Genomic DNA, 22420 nt, shown 5'->3' with positions numbered 1-22420 from the left:
TTAACAGAAACGTTGTTTGATTTAGTTGATTTATTTATTTATTGGTAGTTTGGAAGTTTTTGGGGGGAATTTTGTTAAATTTTGGGGAATCCTGTTTCCATCCCGCACAGTAAGTAGAAGATATATACCATAGAAGAAGAGTTTTCATGCAATTTGTTTCACTTGAGAAGTACTGCACCAAACATCTTAGTTAGATGTTAAATTGTGCAACTAACTTCAACATTAATTACAGATTTCTTGATTTTTTTTTTTTGAATAGTTCAGGCTATTTTGAGGAACTGTTATAGCTATGTTGTTGTACGGCGTCTCATGAGGGACAAACAGCAATTTGTATTTTTAAGGGAGTATGCAAGGCATAGACGTTCGCGTCGCCTAGCCGAGTTCTGCTAGGAGCAAACCGAACCTAGTATGCAGACTAGAGGTCGACCGATTGCAGACTAGAGGCATGGCCGATTAATAATCTGAGGCATTAATAATCTCAGACTAGAGGCATGGCCGGTAATCTGCCTTTTTGGACACCAATTATGGCCGATTACATTGCAATCCATGAGGAAACTGCGTGGCAGGCTGACCACCTGTTACGCGAGTGCAGCGTCAAAAGGACCTTGTGGCTGCAATGAGCCAAGGTAAGTTGCTAGCTGCATTAAACTTATCTTATAAAAAACAATCAATCTTCACATAATCACTAGTTAACTACACATGGTTGATGATATTACTAGGTTAACTAGCTTGTCCTGCGTTGCATATAATCAATGCAGTGCCTGTTCATTTATCATCGAATCACAGCCTAATTCAACTTCGGCTAACGGGTGATGATTTAACTTCTTGAGGGCAGGGGACAGCATTTTCACTTTCGGGAAAAATATCATCCCAAAATTCAACTGCTTGCTACTCATCCCCAGAATATAAGATATGCATATTATTAGTAGATTTGGATAGAAAACACTCTGAAGTTTCTAAAACTGTTTGAATCATGTCTGTGAGAATAACAGAACTTATGTAGCAGGCAAAACCCTGAGGACAAACCATTCAGAATTTGTATTTTTTTGATGTCACTGTCTTTTCAATTAGCTTTTTTAGAGACACCAGATTTCTAATGGACTTGCTTGCAGTTCCTACCGGTTCCACTGGATGTCACCAGTCCTTGGAAATCGGTTGAGGTTATTCCTTTGTGTAGTGAAGAAGTAGGGCTATCGTAAATGAGGGTGACATGAAATACATATTTTGAGAGAGTCACGTTACGAAAAAAGTTGCGTCAGATTGTTTTCTTTTTGTATTGAACACAGATCATCCCGTCTTCAAATTGATCGATTATTAACGTTTAAAAATACCTAACGTTGTATTACCAAAGTAGTTTGAAATGTTTTGGTAAAGTTTACATGTAACTTTTGATATATTTTGTAGTGACTTGGTGAAAGTTGGAAGCTGTGTTTTTCTGGATGAAACGGTCCAAATATATTGACATTTTGGATATATATCGACGGAATTAATCGAACAAAAGGACAATTTGTGATGTTTATGGGACATATTGGAGTGCTAACAAAAGAATTTCGTCAAAGGTAAGGCATGTTTTATATTTTATTTCTGCGTTTTGTGTCGTGCTTGCAGTGATGAAATATGCTTCTCTCTTTGTTTACTTTTGTGCTATCATCAGATAATAGCATCGTATGCTTTCACCGAAAAGCTTTTTTGAAATCTGACATGTTGGCTGGATTCAAAACGAGTGTAGCTTTAATTTGGTATCTTACATGTGTGATTTAATGAAAGTTAGATTCTTATATCATGTTATTTGAATATGGCGCGCTGTATTTTCCCTTTTCCCTGAAAAAAGCACATTCGTTGCACAAATGTACCTAACCATAAACATCAATGCCTTTCTTAAATCAATACACAGAAGTATATTTTTTTTAACTTGCATATTTAGTTAAAATAAATGCATGTTAGCAGGCAATATTAACTCGGGAAATTGTGTCACTTCTCTTGCATTCAGTGCAAGCAGAGTCAGGGTATATGCAACAGTTTGGGCCGTCTGGCTCATTGCGAACTGTGTTTCTTCCTAACAAAGACCGTAATTAGTTTGCCAGAATTTTACATAACTATGACATAACATTGAAGGTTGTGCAATGTAACAGCAATATTTACACTTAGGGTTGCCACCCGTTTGACAAAATACGGAGTGGTTCCGTATTTCACTGAAAGAATAAACGTCTTGTTTTCGAAATGATAGTTTCCGGATTTGACCATATTAATGACCAAAGGCTCGTATTTCTGTGTGTTTATTATAATTAAGTCTATGATTAGATATTTGATAGAGCAGTCTGACTGAGCGGTGGTAGGCAGCAGCAGGCTCGTAAGCATTTATTCAAACAGCACTTTACTGCGTTTGCGAGTAGCTCTTAGCAATGCTTGAGGCACAGCGCTGTTTATGACTTCAAGACTATCAACTCCCGAGATTAGGCTGGCAATACTAAAGCGCCTATAAGAACATCCAATAGTCAAGGGTATATGAAATGCTATAGAGAGAAATAGTCGAAGCGTCACAATTCCTATAATAACTACAACCTAAAACTTCTTAACTGGGAATATTGAAGAACTGGGAATATTGAACCACCAGCTTTCATATGTTCTCATGTTCTGAGCGAGAAACTAAAACGTTAACTTTTTTACATGGCACATATTGCACTTTCTTCTCCAACACTGTGTTTTTGCATTATTTAAACGTGTTTCATTATTTATTTGAGACTAATTAGATTGTATTTATGTATTATATTAAGGTAAAATAAAAGGGTTCATTGTACCTTTATTTAACTAGGCAAGTCAGTTAAGAACAAATTCTTATTTTCAATGACGGCCTAGGAACAGTGGGTTAACTGCCTTGTTCAGGGGCAGAACGACAGATTTGTACTTTGTCAGCTCGGGGATTCGATCTTGCAACCTTTCGGTTACTAGACTAAACGCTCTAACCACTATTGTCATTATTAAAAATATATATAAAAATCGGCCGATTAATCGGTATCGGCTATTTTTGGTATCGGCGTTGAAAAATCATAATCGGTTGACCTCTAATGCAGACGCCTTAAGGCTTACAGTATGCCATCACTTGTCTATGTTAAAAAATAGCCTCTTGTCACTTGGGGCTACTCAAATCTTTAGTTCATACTGAGGTGTCACTTCAAACCACATCCAACCATTACTTACTGCACAATTAGATTATCAAACAGTTTGAAAGAAGAGTTTGGAGCTAAAAATACAGGTATGACAACATGGCATGCAGAAACATAATATCGAGCACAAAGTTGTATCTACCTACCAGCTCAAGAAAAGTATTCTCCAATGACCTGTACTCAGGAGAGCTCTTGTTGGACAGGTCCTCGGAAAACATCATGTTAGTGACTCGCAAACTAAAGAAAACCACCATCTCTTTGTCCTCTTCAGTAGTGGCCATTAAAGGGGTGCTCATGTGTCTGAGTCCGGGGGCTGCAGTGGACTCAAATGGACCTTCCAATCCACTGCCAAACTCATCCAGCGTATCCGCGGCTTCTGTACCGTCCGTTTCTACCTTTTCTACATCCTCCTGCATGTCAGAGTCATCAGCAGAGATATCCATGGCCGTCTCAAGTGGTTCCTGTTCTCGGGTGGTGTCCCCTCCTTCTGAAGGTCCATGGGCTATAGGGGGAAAAGATACCGAGGGGATTTCCTCAGGCTCTGCTTGGATGATGTCATCCTCCGATGGCATGGTTTGTGATTTTGTAGCAGTGGTGAATGTTCCGATGGATGCAGGTTCTACGTCTAGAGATGCTGTAGTGGTGATAATTAGATTTTCTCTGTCCAGTTGCTCCTCTAAAGCCGCCTCAGTAGTTGTGGGTCCTTTTAAAGAAAATCAAAAATATCAGAAAATGACATTCAAATCCATTTCAATCAAAAAGATTGAAATTGAAATCAAAAAATGCTCCCATAAATTTTGTCACTCGCGTTATAAGAGGAATGTTACCTTCATCTTCCTCAGGTTCAACAGTTGGGAGGGTTTCCTCATCTACAGCATCTTTCTCGGGAGGAAAGGGAGTAGTCAATTTTGTAGTAGGCTGTTTCATAACAGACGTTCTTGTAACTGGTGGCCAAACCCAAAGGTAGACTTCTGTCGCATCCACAGTTTCCTCTACATCAGGTGTCTCCTCAGTGGCAGGCTGTTCCGTAATGGCCGCCATTGTTGTTACTGGTGGCCAAACCCAAAGGTAGTCTTCTTCTGTCGCATCCACAGTCTCCTCTATATCAAGTGTCTCCTCTGTGCCATCCTCTGCAGGCTTCATGTTAATTGTCTCCTCAGTGGCATCCACAGTTTCCTCTAGCTCAATCATCTCCACTGGAGGCTCCTCTATGCCAAGTGTCTCATCTGTGGCCTCTTCATCAGCTGTCTCATCTCTAGCATCCACTACAGTCTCCTCTACTGCTTCTACTGAGGGAGGACCCTCACTAATATCCGCGGGGGGTGTATCTGGGGCTGAGGCAGTGGTAGCCTCAGCAGGAAGAACAATAACTGAGTCACTGAATGGGACAATGGTGTATTCCTCAGGCATGTCTGTAAAAGCCTCAAGATAGTCCTCTCCGACAGCAACTGTTGGGAAAAAACCTTCAGTGTGCCCGACTCCCTTCTCTGGCAAGGTTACCAAGGTTGTCGCTTCCAACTCCTCTCTTAGAGAAACAGTGGGATCTGAAGGGGGAAAATGAAAAGTTAGCATTCTCCTCAATGATTATATCCCAGTTGACCTGAGCTTTAAATGAAGCTTACCAGGTTCAAAACTGAGTGTATGTATTTCCACAGGCAGGGACGTCTTCACGCTTAAGGCCTTGGAAACCATATCTTTCAGTCTGTGTCCATTTGTGTAAACAACTGTCCTTGTTTTTGTGCCTGGTTCTATAGTGGAAACCGATTCTTCTTCATGGTCTTCTCCATTCGTCTCAAACACCACAGCATAGCGGACCGACACATCATCAGATCTGTCAACAAAGCAGAGCTTATATTGGAAAAATAGTATGTCTTTCTCGCAGTATTTCCTATCTTAGCATTTTAGCAGATATAGCAAAGACCAAAGTTTGAAATACCTCTGGCTAATATAACACTGCTTTGTTTTTCCTTTGCTAATGACATATACAGTACACTCTCTGAGCAGTGATGCTATGACTCACTTCTTAGTACTTTCACATTTCCTTGAGCAACCTACCGAAATTCAACCAACCGAAATCCCAAAACACGAAGATTTTTGAACCCAGGAAGTTTGTCAAAAACGTGAACCATCTGTGGAAAAGAGAGACATCTGATGGTTATGTTTAGCATTCTCTCTGGGGCAGTAATCACTCTAAACAAAATAACATCACGCAACTGGAAACGGTGTAGCCAACACAGAGAAAAAGCAAACACAAATAAGTGGCATGCAGTATAATGTACACTGAGTGTACAAAACATTAAGAACACCTTCCTAATATTGAGTTGCACCCCCCCCTTTGCTCTCAGAACAGCCTCAATTCGTAGGGGCATGGACGACAAGGTGTCAAAAGCGTTCCACAGGGATGCTGGCCCATGTTGACTCCAACGCTTCCCACAGTTGTGTCAAGTTGGCTGGATGTCCTTTGGGTGGTGGACCATTCTTCACACACACGGGAAATTGTTGAGTGTGAAAAACTCAGCAGCATTGCAGTTCTTGACCCACTCAAACTGTTGTGCTTGGCACCTACTAACATACCCCGTTCAAATGCAATTACATTTTTTATCTTGCCCATTCACTCTCTGAATGGCACACATAAAAATCCTTCTTTAATAACCTGTCTCCTCCCCTTCATCTACACGGATTGAAGTGGATTTAACAAGTGACATCAATAAGGGATCATAGCTTTTACCTGGATTCACCTGGTCAGTCTATGTCATGGAAAGAGCAGGTGTTCCTAATTTTTTGTACACTCAGTATAGATTTGTCACTGTAGAATCCTCTATGCGCTCTCAGGCTTTTGTGAATTTCTGCTTTATCTGGAAGGGCTGCATTTTCTCTAGGAATCATTCATGAGGTGTACACACTTTATCTTTCTGGGGTTACAAATCCAATGCAGTCTTTTGATGTTGCCCAATACATTGCTGGCTTTACCCTTTGTCTACCTTTTATCATAAGCTCCTTTAAAGCACAAGCTCATTTGGGATGTTATTGCACATTTCCACTGAGAATTTACCCCAGTGTTTTACCCTAAAGGCTCAGACTTTTCTATTTCCATCAAACCCGGCCTGGACCCGTGTCTCACTGGGCCATGGCTCCGACGGACCTGCTCTGACTTGGAGCCAAACACTGGCAAGTCTAGATGGAAAATCACCATTAGTATTGCTAGACTAGCAAAAGGCAGTCATTCAACCTGGACTCAGGGGTAGACGTAACATAGTAAACGGAAATCCATGACACTCCAATTAGTATATGTTATGTTTTGTATGGTATGTATTCCTTTGTGGATATCCATTATCCATATTAGCTCGGTAGCTAATGCTAACATTAGGTAGGTGCTTAACGTTAGCTAGCCTAGGTGGTTAATGTTACCTAGGCTAGTAATTAGAAGTTAGGGTTAAGGTTAGGGTTAGGAGTAAGGTTAAAGGGTTAAGGTTAGGGAAAGGGTTAGCTAACATGCTAAGTAGTCCCCAGGTTCGATCCCAGGCTGTATCACAGCCAGCCGCAACCGGGAGACCCATGAGACGGTACACAATTGGCCCAGCGTCGTCCGGGTTAGGGAAGAGTTTGGCCGGCCGGGATTTCCTTGTCCCATCGCGCTCTAGCGACTCCTTGTGGCGGGCCGGGTGCCTGCAACTGACTTCAGTCGCCAATTGGATGACACATTGCTGCGGCTGGCTTCTGCGTTAAGTGAACAGTGTTTCAAGTAGCAGTGCGGCTTGGCAGGGTTGTGTTTTGGAGGACGCATGGCTTTCAACCTTCGCATCCCGAGTCAGTAGGGGAGTTGCTGCGATGGGACAAGACTGTAACTACCAACTGGATATCACGAAAATTGCGGTGAAAAGGGGGTAAAAGTACATTTTAAAAAACAAAAAGTATTAAGTAGTTGCAAATTAGTTAAATGCTAAAGTTTTCCATAATGAGATTTGAACATGAAACCTTTGGGTTGCTAGACGTTCGCAGTTACAGTTGAAGTCGGAAGTTTACATACACTTAGGTTGGAGTCATTAAAACTCGGTTTTCAACCACTCCACAAATTTCTTGCTAACAAACTATAGTCTTGGCAAGTCGGTTAGGACATCTACTTAGTGCATGACACAAGTCATTTTTCCAACAATTGTTTACAGGCAGATTATTTCACTTATAATTCACTGTATCACAATTCCAGTGGATCAGAAGTTTACATACACAAAGTTGACTGTGCCTTTAAACAGCTTGGAAAATTCCAGAAAATTATGTCATGGCTTTAGAAACTTCTGATAGGCTAATTGACATCATTTGAGTCAATTGGAGGTGTACCTGTGTATGTATTTCAAGGCCTACCATCAAACGCAGTGCCTCTTTGCTTGACATCATGAGAAAGTTAAAAGAAATCAGCCAAGACCTCAGAAAAGAATTGTAGACCTCCACAAGTCTGGTTTATCCTTGGGAGCAATTTCCAAACGCCTGAAGGTACCACGTTCATCTGTACAAACAATAGTACGCAAGTATAAACACCATGGGATGACACAGCCGTCATACCGCTCAGGAAGGAGACGCATTCTGTCTCCTAGAGATGAACGTACTTTGGTGCGAAAAGTGCAAATCAATCCCAGAACAACAGCAAAGGACCTTGTGAAGATACTGGGGGAAACTATATCTATATCTACAGTAAAACGAGTCCTATATCGACATAACCTGAAAGGCTGCTCAGCAAGGAAGAAGCCACTGCTCCAAAACCGCCAGAAAAAAAACAGACAACGGTTTGCAACTGCACATGGGGACAAAGATCGTACTTTTTGGAGAAATGTCCTCTGGTCTGATGAAACAAAATAGAACTGTTTGGCCATAATGACCATCGTTATTTTTGGAGGAAAAAGGGGTAGGCTTGCAAGCCGAAGAACACAATCCCAACCGTGAACCACGGGGGTGGCAGCATCATGTTGTGGGGGTGCTTTGCTGCAGGATGGACTGGTGCACTTCACAAAATAGATGGCATCATGAGGAAGGACAATTCTGTGGATATATTGAAGCAACATCTCAAGACATCAGTCAGGAAGTTAAAGCTTGGTTGCAAATGGGTCTTCCAAAATGACAATGACCCCAAGCATACTTCCAAAGTTGTGGCAAAATGGCTTAAGGACAACAAAGTCAAGGTATTGGAGTGGCCATCACAAAGCCCTGACCTCCATCCTATAGAGAATGTGTGGCAGAACTGAAAAAGCGTGTGCGAATTAGGAGTCCTACAAACCTGACTCAGTTACACTAGCTCTGTCAGGAGGAATGGGCCAAAATTCACCCAACGTATTGTGGGAAGCTTGTGGAAGGCTGCACGAAACATTTGACCCAAGTTAAACAATTTAAAGGCAATGCTACCAAATACTAATTGAGTGTATGTAAACTTCTGACCCACTGAGAATGTGATGAAAGAAATAAAAGCTGAAATAAATCATTCTCTCTACCATTATTCTGACATTTCACATTCTTAAAATAAAAAATATCCTAACTGACCTAAGAAAGGGAATTTTTACTAGATTAAATGTCAGGAATTGTGAAAAACTGAGTTTAAATGTATTTGGCTAAGGTGTATGTAGACTTCTGACTTCAACTGTATATATTTTGTTTTATTTATTTAACTAGGCAAGTCAGTTAAGATCAAATTCTTATTTTACAATGACAGCCAACCCGGCCAAACCCTCCCCGGACGACGCTGGGCCAAATGTTTGCCGCCCTATGGGACTCCCGATCACGGCCGGTTGTGATACAGTGCCTTAGACTGCTGCGCCACTCGGGAGTATACAGTGAGGGATTGTAAGGATTGTCCCACACAAGGCCTAACTAATTTCCGGCCAACAGTTCTTTCAATGAAAGTATTATCTTAAGAGTGTGATATCATTTTTTTTTTGAAAGACAAGGATGGCGGAAGTACGGGTGCGGCGGGACACGCCATGTTTTGCGCACCTTTGAAGTTCAGATGGGCAAATGGAATAGTAACTGAAATCTGGACACTGATTCTACTGTATGCCTATAACATATAACATGTAGCCAATTATAATGTTAACTAAAATGGTATACCAAATGTTAATTTTGTCTCGGGATCAGGAGTGGAGAAATATGATTTGTTTCTTTCAGCATTTCTTGAGAGAATGCAAATGCGCAGGTAGGGACCGCAAACCTTTTCATAGATTGACACTGTTACATAAAAGCTGACAGTATTTCAACCACATAAATGCATCCAAGAGCGACTGAAATCTTATCAGAAACATGTTTGATTGTTTTCACAGCTTTTAATTTCCTTAAAACTGGTCAAACTGATGTCATTTCGACATTTTGTATAGGAAGAATGTTGCGTTTTCTCCCCGGGCCCCTAAACATCCTCGTTCCACGAGAGAAGCAGAAATAAATGTCCCTGCCTTCAGAGTCAGATTTTTTCACATGAATTCATAATCTAACACACCAGGTACGAAACCCGATTCATCTCTGAGACACAAGATCTATGTTAGCCCATTGAGCTAGAGCCTAGGCATTAGCTCTGGGAGCTAAAATGAGTTGACAGGTCTCAGTCGAGTCAAGGTTATTAATCGTGCGAATGTAGTTCACTAAACCCATCTCTGCAATAAAGGCTCATTTACTTGTTCATTCTCAAAGGTCCAATACAGTTGTTTTTATCTCAATATCGAATCATTTCTGGGTAACAATTAAGTACCTTACTGTGATTGTTTTCAATTAAAAAGGTTAAAAAAATAAAAATAGCTTCTTAGCAAAAAGCAATATCTCAAGCAAGAATTTAGCTAGGACAACTTGGGAGTGGTCTTAGTGGGGAGGGGAAAACTGAAAACGAGCTGTTATAGGTAGATAGGTTTGGAACTGTTTCTTATTGGTCTAATAACTAATTTACCACCTGGTGATGTCACCAGGCAGGCCTATACTCCATCCCACCAAAAACAGGCAGAAATTTCATGCTGTCTTTTCAAACAGCTCTTACACTGTTATGTTTACACCCGCTCCCCCCTCCAGCACTCGACGTAGCCAGTTGTCTCATCATTACGCACACCTGCCACCATCGTTACATGCACCTGTGCCTCATGACACTCACCTGGACTCCTTCACCTTCCTGATTACCTCCCCTATATCTGTCACTCCCCTTGGTTCTTTCCTCAGGCGTTATTGACTCTGTTTCTGTTTCATTTCTGTACGCTTTTCGTGTTTCTTGTTTTGTACTATGTTCTATTTATTATTACATTTGCACTCTCTGTACTTGCTTCCCGACTCCCAGTGTTCACGTTACGTACACTGAAACTGCATTATCATAATCTTCACAATTTTACAGTATTATTCCAACCTTATAGTGTGGAAATATGTATAAAACTTAGGAAAATCAAGTATTTGACTGCACTGGGCCTTTAAGAATTTTCCTCTCAGTTCTCCTCACCGTATCATGGAGATCTTGTGTGATGTCATGGTACTGGGGAGCTGCAGGGTCACTCAGAACAAGTTCACTGTAGCCAGGGTCTGCTATGGTGACACTGAACTCCACTATCTGCTCCTCAATAATCGCCTCCTCTGGTACAATATTAGGAATGTCTGTTATCTGTGGTAAGCAAAAGCAGCAATGTCATTTTCAATGGCCATCAATGTCAACGTTCAATCAAGATTATAAAGCCAAGGCAAGGTAGCCCTCAGAAAATATGATTAAACTTACCTCCTTTGCTTCAGTCGGAATGATACACGGTTCTGATGGAGTTTTCGAGCCTACAAAGTGAGCATTGTGCATTCATTCAGGAATTTTGCATTATTACTTTTAGCATACTGCATTGATGGATGTGGAGTACTTACATTTCTCAATCTCAGTTCCTCCAGCTGTTGATACTTCAACCCTGGAAATCAAAAATACATGTTTTGCAACCATTCAAATGTCAAGCTTTAAAGTCTCACACACAAGTTCAGTGAAATGCCTTTCTTGCAAGCTTTAAACCCAACAATGCAGAAATCAATAACAGTGTAATACAAAAAATAACATAAGGTAGAACAAAAAAAATAAAAAAATAAGAAGAACACAAAAATGTAAGTACAGGGTCAGTCAGTTCCAGTACCATATTTACAATGTGCAGGGATACTGGAGTGATAGAGGTAGGTAGATACAGTGCCTTCAGAAAGTATTTATACCCCATGACTTATTCCACATTTTGTTGTGTTACAAACTGAATTTAAAATGGATTAAACAATACCCCATAATGACAAAGTGAAAACACGTTTTATTCAATTTTAGAACATTTCTTGAAAATGAACTACAAAAATACCAAATTTACATAAGTATTCACACCCCTTAGTCAATAAATGTTAGAATCACCTTTGGCAGCGAGTACAGCTGTGAGTATTTCTGGGTAAGTTACTAAGAGCTTTGCACACCTAGATTGTACAATATTTTCTAATTATTTTCCAAATTCTTCAAGCTCTGATCTTTGCTAAACAGCCATTTTCAGGTCTTGCCATTGATTTTCAAGCAGATTTAAGTCAAAACTGTAACTCAGCCACACGGGAACATTCACTGTCTTCTTGGTAAGCAACTCAAGTGTAGATTTGGCATTGTGTTTTAGGTTATTGTCGTGCTGAAAGGTGAATTAATCTCCCAGTGTCTGGTGGAAAGTAGACTCAACCAGGTTTTCCTCTAGGATTTTGCCTGTGCTTAGCTCCATTCCGTTTATTTTTTATCCTGAAAATCTCCCCAGTCCCCAGTCCCAATCCATACCCACAACAAATGATGTAGTCACCACAATGCTTGAAAATAGGGTGAGTGGTACTAGTAATGTGTTGTATTGGATTTGCACCAAACATAACACTTTGTGTCTAGGACAAAAAGGGAATTGCTTTCCCACATTTTGTGCAATATTACTTTGGTGCAGTGTTTCCCAAACTCGGTCCTCAGGACCCCAAGGGATGCATGTTTTGGTTTTTACCATAACATTACACAGCTGATTGAAATTGTCAAAGCTTGATGATTAGTTGATTATGTGAATCAGCTGTGTAGTGCTAGGGCAAAATCCAAAATGTGCATCCCTTGGGGTCCCGAGGACCAAGTTTGGGAAACCCTGCTTTAGTGCCTTGTTGCAAACAGGATGCATGTTTAGGAATATTTTTATTCTGAACAAGCTTCCTTCTTTTCACTGTGTCAATTAGGTTAATTGTGGAGTAGCTACAATGATGTTACGCCATCCTCTGTTTTCTCCTATCACTGCCATTAAACTCTGTAACTGTTTTAAAGTCACCATTGGCCTCATAGTGAAATCACTGAGCAGTTTCCTTCCTCTCTGGCAACTGAGTTAAGAAGGACGCCTGTATCTTTATAGTGACTGGGTGTATTGATACACCATCCAAAGTGTAATTAATACCATGCTCAAAAGGGATGTTCAATGTTTGCTTTTTTACCCATCTCCCAATAGGTGCCCTTCTTTGCGAGTCATTGGAAAACCTCTCTGGTCTTTGTGGTTGAATCTGTATTTCAAATGCACTGCTCGACTGAGGGACTTTACAGATAACTTTATGTGTGGGTCACAGAGATGAGGTAGTCATTCAAAAATAATGTTAAACACTGGCTAAATTTCCAATCTGGCCCTCAAACCATCACGGTCACCTAATAATCCCCAGTTTACAATTGGCTCATTCATCCCCCTCTTCTCCCCTGTAACTATTCCCCAGGTTGTTGCTGTAAATGAAAACGTGTTCTCTGTCAACTTACCTGGTAAAATAACGGGGAAAAAATAATAATAATTATTGCACACAGAGAAAGTCCATTAAAGTTATTATGTGATTTGTTAAGCAACTTTTTACTCCTGATTGTATTTATGCTTGCCATAACAAAAGGGTTGAGTACTTTTTGACTCAAGTCTTTTCAGATTTAATTATTTATTTATTTTTTTACATTTTGAAAAACATAATTTCACTTTGAAATTATGGGTTATTGTGTGTAGGCCTATGACGAAATGTAATCAATTTTAAATTCAGGCTGCAACACAACAAAATGTGGAAAAAGTCAAGGGGTGTTGATACTTTCTGAAGGCACTGTATGGAAAGAGTCATTTGTTACAAAACACCAAAAAGTGTCATGACATTCAGCGATTGTCATTAGGTCTACACTTGATCAATGCGTCTCGCTGATAAAATTACTTTTTTACGTCGAATCAAAAGTTGAGAGAAGGGGCTGAAATACGGGATTGTACAGCAATGACAAGCACAGTCACATTATTATAATTTTTTAAAACCATGACACAGAGGTGAGGGTGTTCGTTTAATTTAGAATAAGCTTTCATTTTCATATTTACCACTGTAGCAGTACAAATTGCACTCTCAACAAATAGGAGAGTGGTTAAATTAGCATTATTTAGAGAGCACTTCCTCCCTCACTATCCCCCCTTCCCCCCCACCCCCCTTCCTTCCAATATGGTTGTATGTTAAATCAGGCCACCAGACGTACAGACTCCATCAGTTTAGGAAGCTGAGGAGGGTAATTTGAGTTTATCTGTTCTTGCCCTCTACCAATTGTGCTTGCTGAAACAGCAAGTGAGAGTGTTTTTGGTCTTGATGACATTTTACCATTAGAATTGAAACCTTTATGAACAGCTCTTTGGAAAGGCTTGTCTAGTCTCTGGAGTTGTAGATGGTTGCCAGCCATTTTAGAAGTTTTCAAACCAAAAATATCTGTGGGGTATGAAACATTCATTAGAGATTTTCTTACCATGTATTTTGTTTTTCAACACCCATATTAAATTAGAATTCAAGTGATAGAAAGAGGTCGTTGGTTGAACATTTATGAGGGAAAGGAGTTGAACACCCGTTTCAAATAAACGTTGCAGGCCCACTTCTTGTAATCTCTATAAACAATATTTAACATTTCTCCAACCTTTTATCTACCTACCTTTGTTGCTGGATCTTCTCCTGTTCAGCAACTCTCTGAAAACCAAACAAACATACAAATTCAAAATATATCATAAAATGTTATAACATCTTTATGACTTATCACAGCCAATCATTGTGCTATTAACCCTCCATGTTCCCCTTATTACTGTGATGCATGCAGGTTTTAATACTCACTGTGGCCACCATGTCAATGTGTTCCTGGGTACTGCTGAAGTTTCTTGCCACCTCATCCAGACAGAGAGAGTCATGCTGGCAGGCATAAGTCCAATGCTTGTACTCCTCTGAATTAGGAACCCTATCCAGGAATATGTGGAAGGCTTCCCATATCGCCTCCTGACAAACTAAATAAATATTAAAACATGTCAGAATTGCTGAATAAAGATGTGTGTGTCCGTGTGGGAACAACTAAGCTTATAGAGTAAATGGCAATCCAATGTAATGTATTCACAATCTCATTACTTTATGCATGTACGACAATACACAGAAATTGATTCATCATGATCGAGGTTTGAGTAAACTATTTGTTCAAATCAAATCAAATTGTATTTGTCACATCCGCCGATAACAACAGGTGTAGACCTTACAGTGAAATGATTACTTACAAGCCCTTAACCAACAATTCCGTTTTAAGAAAATACCTAAAAAGAGTCATATGTACATGTTGTTAGGGGGGGCCAATGCAAATAGTCTGGGTAGCCATTTGATTAGATGTTCAGGAGTCTTATGGCTTGGGGGTAGAAGCTGTTTAGAAGCCTCTTGAACCCAGACTTGGCGCTCCGGTACTGCTTGCCGTGCGGTAGCAGAGAGAACAGTCTATGACTAGGGTGGCTGCAGTTTTTGACAATTGTTGGGCATTCCTCTAAAACCACCTGGTATAGAGGTCCTGGATGGCAGGAAGCTTGGCCCCAGTGATGTACTGGGCTGTACCCACTACCCGCTGTAGTGCCTTGCGGTCGGAGGCCGAGCAGTTGCCATATCAGGCAGTGATGCAACCGGTCAGGATGCTCTCGATGGTGCAGCTGTAGAACCTTTTGAGGATCTGAGGGACCCATGCCAAATCTTTTCAGTCTCCTGAGGGGGAATAGGTTTTGTTGAGCACACTTCACGACTGTCTTGGTGTGCTTGGACCATGTTCGTTTGTTGGTGATGTGGATGTACAGCCACGTCGATGAGAATGGGGGCGTGCTCGGTCCTCCTTTTCCTGTAGTCCACAATCATCTCCTTTGTCTTGATCACGTCGAGGGAGAGGTTGTTGTCCTTGCACCACACGGTCAGGTCTCTGACCTCCTCCCTATAGGCTTTCTTGTTGTTGTCGGTGATCAGGCCTACCACTGTTGTGTCATCGGCAAACTTAATGGTGGTGTTGGAGTCGTGCCTAGCCGTGCCGTCATGAGTGAACAGGGAGTACAGGAGGGGACTGAGCACGCACCCCTGAGGGGATCGTGTTGAGGATCAGCGTGGCGGCTGTGTTGTTACCTACCCTTACCACCTGGGGGTGGCACGTCAGGAAGTCCAGGATCTATTTGCAGAGGGAGATGTTTAGTTCCAGGGTTCTTAGCTTAGTGATGAGCTTTGAGGGCACTATGGGGTTGAATACTGAGCTGTAGTCAATGAATAGCATTCTCACATAGGTGTTCCTTTTGTCCAGGTGTGAAAGGGCAGTGTGGATTGCATAGGAGATTGCATCATCTGTGGATCTGTTGGGCGGTATGCAAATTGGAGTGAGTCTAGGTTTTTTGGATAATGGTGTTGATGTGAGCCATGACCAGCCTTTCAAAGCACTTCATGGCTACAGACGTGAGTGCTACAGGTCAGTAGTCATTTAGGCAGGTTACCTTAGTGTCCTTGGGCACAGGTACTACGATGGTCTGCTTGAAACATGTTGGTATTACAGACTCAGACAGAGAGATGTTGAAAATGTCAGTGAAGACACTTGCCAGTTGGTCAGCACATTCTCGGAGTACACGTCCTGGTAATCCGTCTGGCCCTGCGGCCTTGTGAATTTTGACCTGTTTAAAGGTCTTACTCACATCGGCTGTGGAGAGCTTGATCACACAGTCATCCGGAACAGCTCTCCTGCATGTTTCAGTGTTACTTACCTAGATTTTATTTAGCTCGCCTGGTAGGCTCGTGTCACTGGGCAGCTCTCGGCGGTGCTTCCCTTTGTAGTCTGTAATAGTTTGCAAGCCATGCCACATCCAACGAGCGTTGGAGCTAGTGTAGTATGATTCGATCTTAGTCCTGCATTTACGCTTTGCCTGTTTGATGGTTTGCCGGAGGGTCGAGCAGGATTTTTATAAGCTTCCGGGTTAGAGTACTGCTCCTTGAAAGCGGCAGTGCGGATGTTGCCTGTAATCCATGGCTTCTGGTTGGGGTATGTACGTATAGTCACTGTGGGGACGACGTCATCGATGCACTTATTGATGAAGACAGTGACTGATGTGGTGTACCCCTCAATGCCATCGGAAGAATCCCGGAACATATTCCATTCTGTGCTAGTCACTTTAGATATTGAAACCCAATGCTGGTATGAAATGTACTCGTCCCTGATATTTGGGAATGTTAGAAACATTAATCAAAAAAGCCCTAACACTTTTTATGATTTATTTACCTCTGTTATGAGGAGCACTGTTGAATTATCCAATATGTTTATGCCTGGGGGAAGTTCTCTTACATTTCCATTTCATAGAGTGAAGTTATTATTTCCACAGCATATTTACTGTTTGAATACCCTCACCTTAATGTAACTCAGTCCCTGAATATAAGTGAACACCTACAGTATTTTATATTTTTCAAGTTGAACTTCTCTCAGTTTGTAAAGTCTCAACCATGAAAACTTCCAAGCCAGCAATTATTTATTAAATTGTGACAAAGATTTTCTGTTTGATTAACTGCTTTATCTCTCTCTTGAAGGAAACAGTTCGGAGCCACTGTTTTTGGAATAGCTTAATCACCCCACTGTCTAAAGGTGTCCCATGACTCTGAATACTGTAAGGTTTTACAAGCTCACAGCAAAGTGTGGCACAATAGGGTGTGTTTATATCATAGAATTAGGAATTACAATATGGACATGAACCTTCTTCTGGCGGTATTAAGGTCAGCCATTTTGTTAAGGGAGTTGGTGCTCAGCCAGTGCCGTGATAAGATATTGTGTAAAACAATGAATTTGAAGATTATCTGCAGGGTATGTTTGTTTGCAATTTTTTATTATTATTAACTGTCAATATCCCAACATTCCATACAAACAATGCAGTCCATTCACTGGCTGAAATCAGTTTATGATAGGCAACAAGTACTGATATTGTATCTGTAACGACATTCTACGTCGTCCTCCTCCTCAGACGAGGAGAGGAGAGAGGGATCAGATGACCAATGTGCAGCGAGGTATGTAGACATCATGAATTTATTAGACAAGACGAACACTGAACCGAACTATACTTGATAAATACAAAATAACAAACAACGTAGACTGACCTGAGCATGCAAACTACATAAAAATGAAGAACGAACGAAACAGTACCGTGTGGTGCAATAGACACAGACACAGCGACAATCACCCACAACCAAACAGTGAGAACAGCCTACCTTAAATATGGTTCTCAATCAGAGGAACGTCAAACACCTGCCTCTAATTGAGAACCATATCAGGCACATTAAACCCAACATAGAAACACAACACATAGAATGCCCACCCAGCTCACGTCCTGACCAACAAAACAAAGGATTAACACAATAACTAGGGTCAGAACGTGACAGTATCAAGTAATAACACACAGCTTTCCAAGAAAACAAACATTTTGACATTTATGGTCTGTTTACATATACAGTATTTTAGAGGTTATTTATACAGACAATTGGTATAAAACCTGTGTAAAATATCTTTATAAATATATGACAATATTTAAGGTTGGCAATAATTCCATTACACAATTTCTGATTGTGATATCACATGCCTTACTTATATTTCCCTGCGTAAGTAAAAGCAGGAAATGCATCACATATGCCTCTACTGGTTAGTTAAGGGCTTGTAAGTAAGCATTTCACTGTAAGGTCTGCACCTGTTGTATTCGGTGCGTGTGACAAATACAATTTGATTTGATTTGATATGACTCTTCTGCCATTCATTGCAATTAGACTGGGTTGGATTTCTCCCTGTGTCATGTCCTGACCATAGAAAGCCTTTAATTTCTATGGTAGAGTAGGTCAGGGCGTGACTAGGGGTTTAGTCTAGTTTATATTTTCTATGTGGGGTTCTGGTTTGTTTTTTCTATGTTGGTGTTTTAGTATTATTCCCAATTAGAGGCAGCTGGCTATCGTTGTCTCTAATTGGGGATCATACTTAAGTAGCATTTTTTCCACCTGTGGGTTATGGGATATTGTTTATGTTTAGTTGCATTGTCGTCACGGTTCGTTTATTCTTTATTGTTTCAATTTCTCTAATAAAATATGTGGAACTCTACGTATGCTGAGCCTTGGTCTGACCATTATTACGAACAACGTGACACCCTGACCACAATGGCTGCCATTTTCACCCCATTCTGGATCTCTGAGGGTTTATAACGTAGCCCCTCTAGTAATTTAATAGGATCTCTAAGGTTTATATGTTCCTGTTCCCAGTAGATCTTCACCCTCAATATATGCCATTTAGCAGACACTTTTGTCCAAAGCAACTTACAGTGAGGGAATACATTTTTAGTATGTGACCCCAGTGGGAATTGAAGTATTGACGTTGGCATTGCTAGGACCATGTCCTTACCTCTGAGTTTGTAGTAGGCCCGGTGGCTGGAGATGACCGCCTTTACGTTCTCTTGAGGACATACTTTCACCCCAGTGGTGAAGAACGTAGACCTCTTCGTCCGGTGTCTGTCCTGGTCCTGTCTCGTTTTAACATGGGCGGTGTGTTTGATTGGCCTTACACTATCCAGGAAATGTCTGTGTTTGACATCTCGGATTCCAGACAAATCTTGGACCTGTAGGTCTGCAACAAAAAAGACAGATATAGGAAATGGTTATCTTAACCATATATTTATATTTTTATATTTTTGTCCAAATACACCTAAATATAGTATTACATTATTGGTCATTTTATAATATAAATGTAGAATATGTATACTGCTTACTTTCCCAAATCGTATGTAAGGTCTAACCATAGAGAATGATAGAGATATCATCTTTATATACGTTGCCTTCAGAAAGTAATCATACTCCTTGTAACGATCGTTGTTTGAAGGATTGGACCAAGGTGCAGCGTGGAAGGCGTTCATCATTTTTATTAATGTGAACCAGCAACAAAACAATAATGAGTAACAAAACGAAATGTACAGCTTTGTAGGGCTAACAAGCAACAATACAAAATCAATATCCCACAAACAACAGGTGGGAAAAGGCTGCCTAAATATGATCCCCAATCAGAGACAACGAAAGACAGCTGCCTCTGATTGGGAACCATACCAGGCCAACATAGAAATATACAAACTAGAGTACCCACCCTAGTCACACCCTGACCTAACCAAAATAGAGAATAAAAAGGCTCTCTAAGGTCAGGGTGTGACAGTACCCCCCCCAAAGGTGCGGACTCCGGCCCCAAAACCTGACTCTATGGGGGAGGGTCCGGGTGGGCATCTAGCCTCGGTGGCGGCTCCGGTTCGGGACGTAGACCCCACTCCGCTCGCGGATCCCTCCGCCTCCGTGGAACCGGACAGTGGATCGTCGCCGGAGGCTCCGGACCGTGGATCGTTGCCGGAGGAACCGGACCGTAGATCGACGCCGGGGACTCCGAACCGTGGATCGTCGCCGGAGGCTCCGGACCGTGGATCGTCGCCGGAAGCTCCGGACCGTGGAACGTCGCCGGAGGAACCGGACCGTGGATCGTCGCCGAGGACTCCGGATCATCACCGGAGGCTCCGGACCGTGGATCGTCGCCGGGGACTCCGGACCGTAGATCGTCGCCGGGGACTCCGGACCATGGATCGTCGCCGGAGGAACCGGACCGTGGATCGTCGCCGGAGGAACCGGAACGTGGATCGTCGCCGGAGGAACCGGACCGTGGATCGTCGCCGGAGGAACCGGACCGTGGATCGTCGCCGGAGCCTCCGGACTGGGAACCCTCGCTGAAGGCTCTGGACTGGGAACCGTCGCTGGAGGCTCCAGACTGGGAACTGTTGCTGGAGACTCCGGACCTTGGATCGTCTCTGGAGGCTCCGGGCCATGGATCATCACTGGAGGCTCCGGGCCATGGATCATCAATGGAGGCTCCGGGCCATGGATCATCACTGGAGGCTCCGGGCCATGGATCATCACTGGAGTCTCAGGGCCATGGATCATCACTAGAGGCTCCGGGCCATGGATCATCACTGGAGGCTCCGGGCCATGGATCATCACTGGAGGTCTGGAGTGTAGAGCTGGCACAACGCATCCTGGACAAATGACCACCTTTGCACAGCAAGTGCGGGGAGCTGGCACAGGATGCACTGGGCTGTGAAGGCGCACTGGGGATACAGTGCGTAGAACCGGCGCAGGATGTACTGGACCCTGGAGGCGTACTGGAGACCAGGAGCGCTGAGCCGGCACAACCCATCCTGGACAGATACCCACTTTAGCACGACAAGTACGGGGAGCTGGCACAGAACGCACCGGGCTGTGGAGGCGCACTGGAGACACAGTGCGTAGAACCAGAAAACATGGCACCTGAACGGTGACCAACTCCACACGGTGAGTACAGGGAGTTGGTTCTGGTTCCCACCTAGGCTCCGCCAACCACCCCGTGTGCCCCCCAAAACATTTTTTGAGGCTGCCTCTCGGGCTTCCGTCGTGGCCACGAACCCCGGTGTCGTTGTTGTTGCTCCTTCGCTGCCTCCGTCTGCTCCCATGGAAGGCGATCCTTTCCGGCCAGGATTTCCTCCCACGTCCAGGATCCCTTCCCGTCCAATATATCCTCCCACGTCCAGGATGTCTGCTCCTCCTGGGCACGCTGATTGGTCCGTTGTTGGTGGGATCTTCTGTAACGATCGTTGTTTGAAGGATTGGACCAAGGTGCAGCGTGGAAGGCGTTCATAATTTTTATTAATGTGAACGAGCAACAAAACATTAAAGAGTAACAAAACGAAACGTACAGCTTTGTAGGGCTAACAAGCAACAATACAAAATCAAGATCCCACAAACAACAGGTGGGAAAAGGCTGCCTAAATATGATCCCCAATCAGAGACAACGAAAGACAGCTGCCTCTGATTGGGAACCATACCAGGCCAACATAGAAATATACAAACTAGAGTACCCACCCATGTCACACCCTGACCTAACCAAAATAGAGAATAAAAAGGCTCTCTAAGGTCAGGGCGTGACACTCCTTGACTTATTCCACATTTTGTTGTGTTATTCAAAATGTATTAAATATATTTTTTTTCAAACCCATAAACTCACAGAATGACAAAGTGAAAACAGGTTTTTAAAAACTTTTGCAAATCTATGGAAAATGAAATACAGAAATATCAAATTTAAATAAGTATTCACATGCCTGAGTCAGTAAATGTTACAATCACCTTTGGCAGTGATTACAGCTGTGATTACAGTAGGTGTGTTATGATGACCGTATTACCACCACACCAGCGGTCACGAGTCATGATGGCAGTCAAATTCGCGTGACGTTTTAGTCACGGTAATTAGGCTTCTCCAAGCTCTGAAGCTGCTGATGGTCATTAGTAGCCTACCAAATGTACTAGCTGCCTGATACTCAGCACTCTATTGTCCCTCTAATCACTCTGACATCAATAAAAATGTAATTCGAAAATCTAATCAAACGCTTCATGGAAGTCCATGAGCTCATGTTGCGCAAGATTTCTATGGACTATACAATTGCGTGAGAAAACAGAGTTTTGATGGCCTCTATTAAAAAGAAGAGGCCTACTGTATTCATTTCTCAACTTTCCTAATATTAAGCACATCGCTTCTCTTTACAACAGGAGTATAGCCTACCTGGCTGGCAAGAAAATGAACCACAAGAAAAGCATCCTTGGCTGGCAAGAAAATTAACCACAAGAAAAGCATCCTCCATTCGCTTTTTAAGTGCATAGATGACATGTATTTTTCCCCTGCCCCATTCTAAATTTAAAAAATCACAAATGTATTTACGTATACTAAGTAGTATAATATTAAATCAAGAATAGTCTGGGTGATAATGGGTGATAATATTAGCCTATCACTTGTGAATGATATATTATCACTTGTGAATGATGCCCAGTTTGTGGGTCAACTTCTGATCTGTTGCTTTTAAAAGGTTTTTTGATTCTAGTGGTTGTAATTAATTTGGGATCTATCGCATCCCACAACT

The 22420-nt window shown here is 42.1% G+C and overlaps 1 protein-coding gene across 1 annotated transcript in view; it reads right to left on the bottom strand.

Annotated features, from left to right (window-relative positions):
* Positions 1-19985, bottom strand: part of LOC139530985 (interphotoreceptor matrix proteoglycan 1-like) — a 32500-nt gene extending 12515 nt beyond the window's left edge. Inside the window, exons 1-7 of the mRNA XM_071327776.1 lie at positions 19721-19985; positions 18850-19071; positions 14268-14434; positions 14092-14126; positions 4907-4995; positions 3992-4708; positions 3311-3867 (exon numbers count right to left, since the gene is read on the bottom strand). Coding sequence (XP_071183877.1) covers positions 3311-3867; positions 3992-4708; positions 4907-4995; positions 14092-14126; positions 14268-14434; positions 18850-19071; positions 19721-19985 — 2052 coding nt within the window. The remainder of the gene's footprint in view (positions 1-3310; positions 3868-3991; positions 4709-4906; positions 4996-14091; positions 14127-14267; positions 14435-18849; positions 19072-19720) is intronic.
* Between the last annotated feature and the right edge of the window lie 2435 nt (positions 19986-22420).

Source organism: Salvelinus alpinus, chromosome 9, assembly GCF_045679555.1.
Source record: "Salvelinus alpinus chromosome 9, SLU_Salpinus.1, whole genome shotgun sequence".
Classification (NCBI taxonomy): Eukaryota; Metazoa; Chordata; class Actinopteri; order Salmoniformes; family Salmonidae; genus Salvelinus; species Salvelinus alpinus.
The sequence above is the reverse complement of the archived record's forward strand: the minus strand, read 5'-3'. Positions and strand labels throughout refer to the sequence as shown.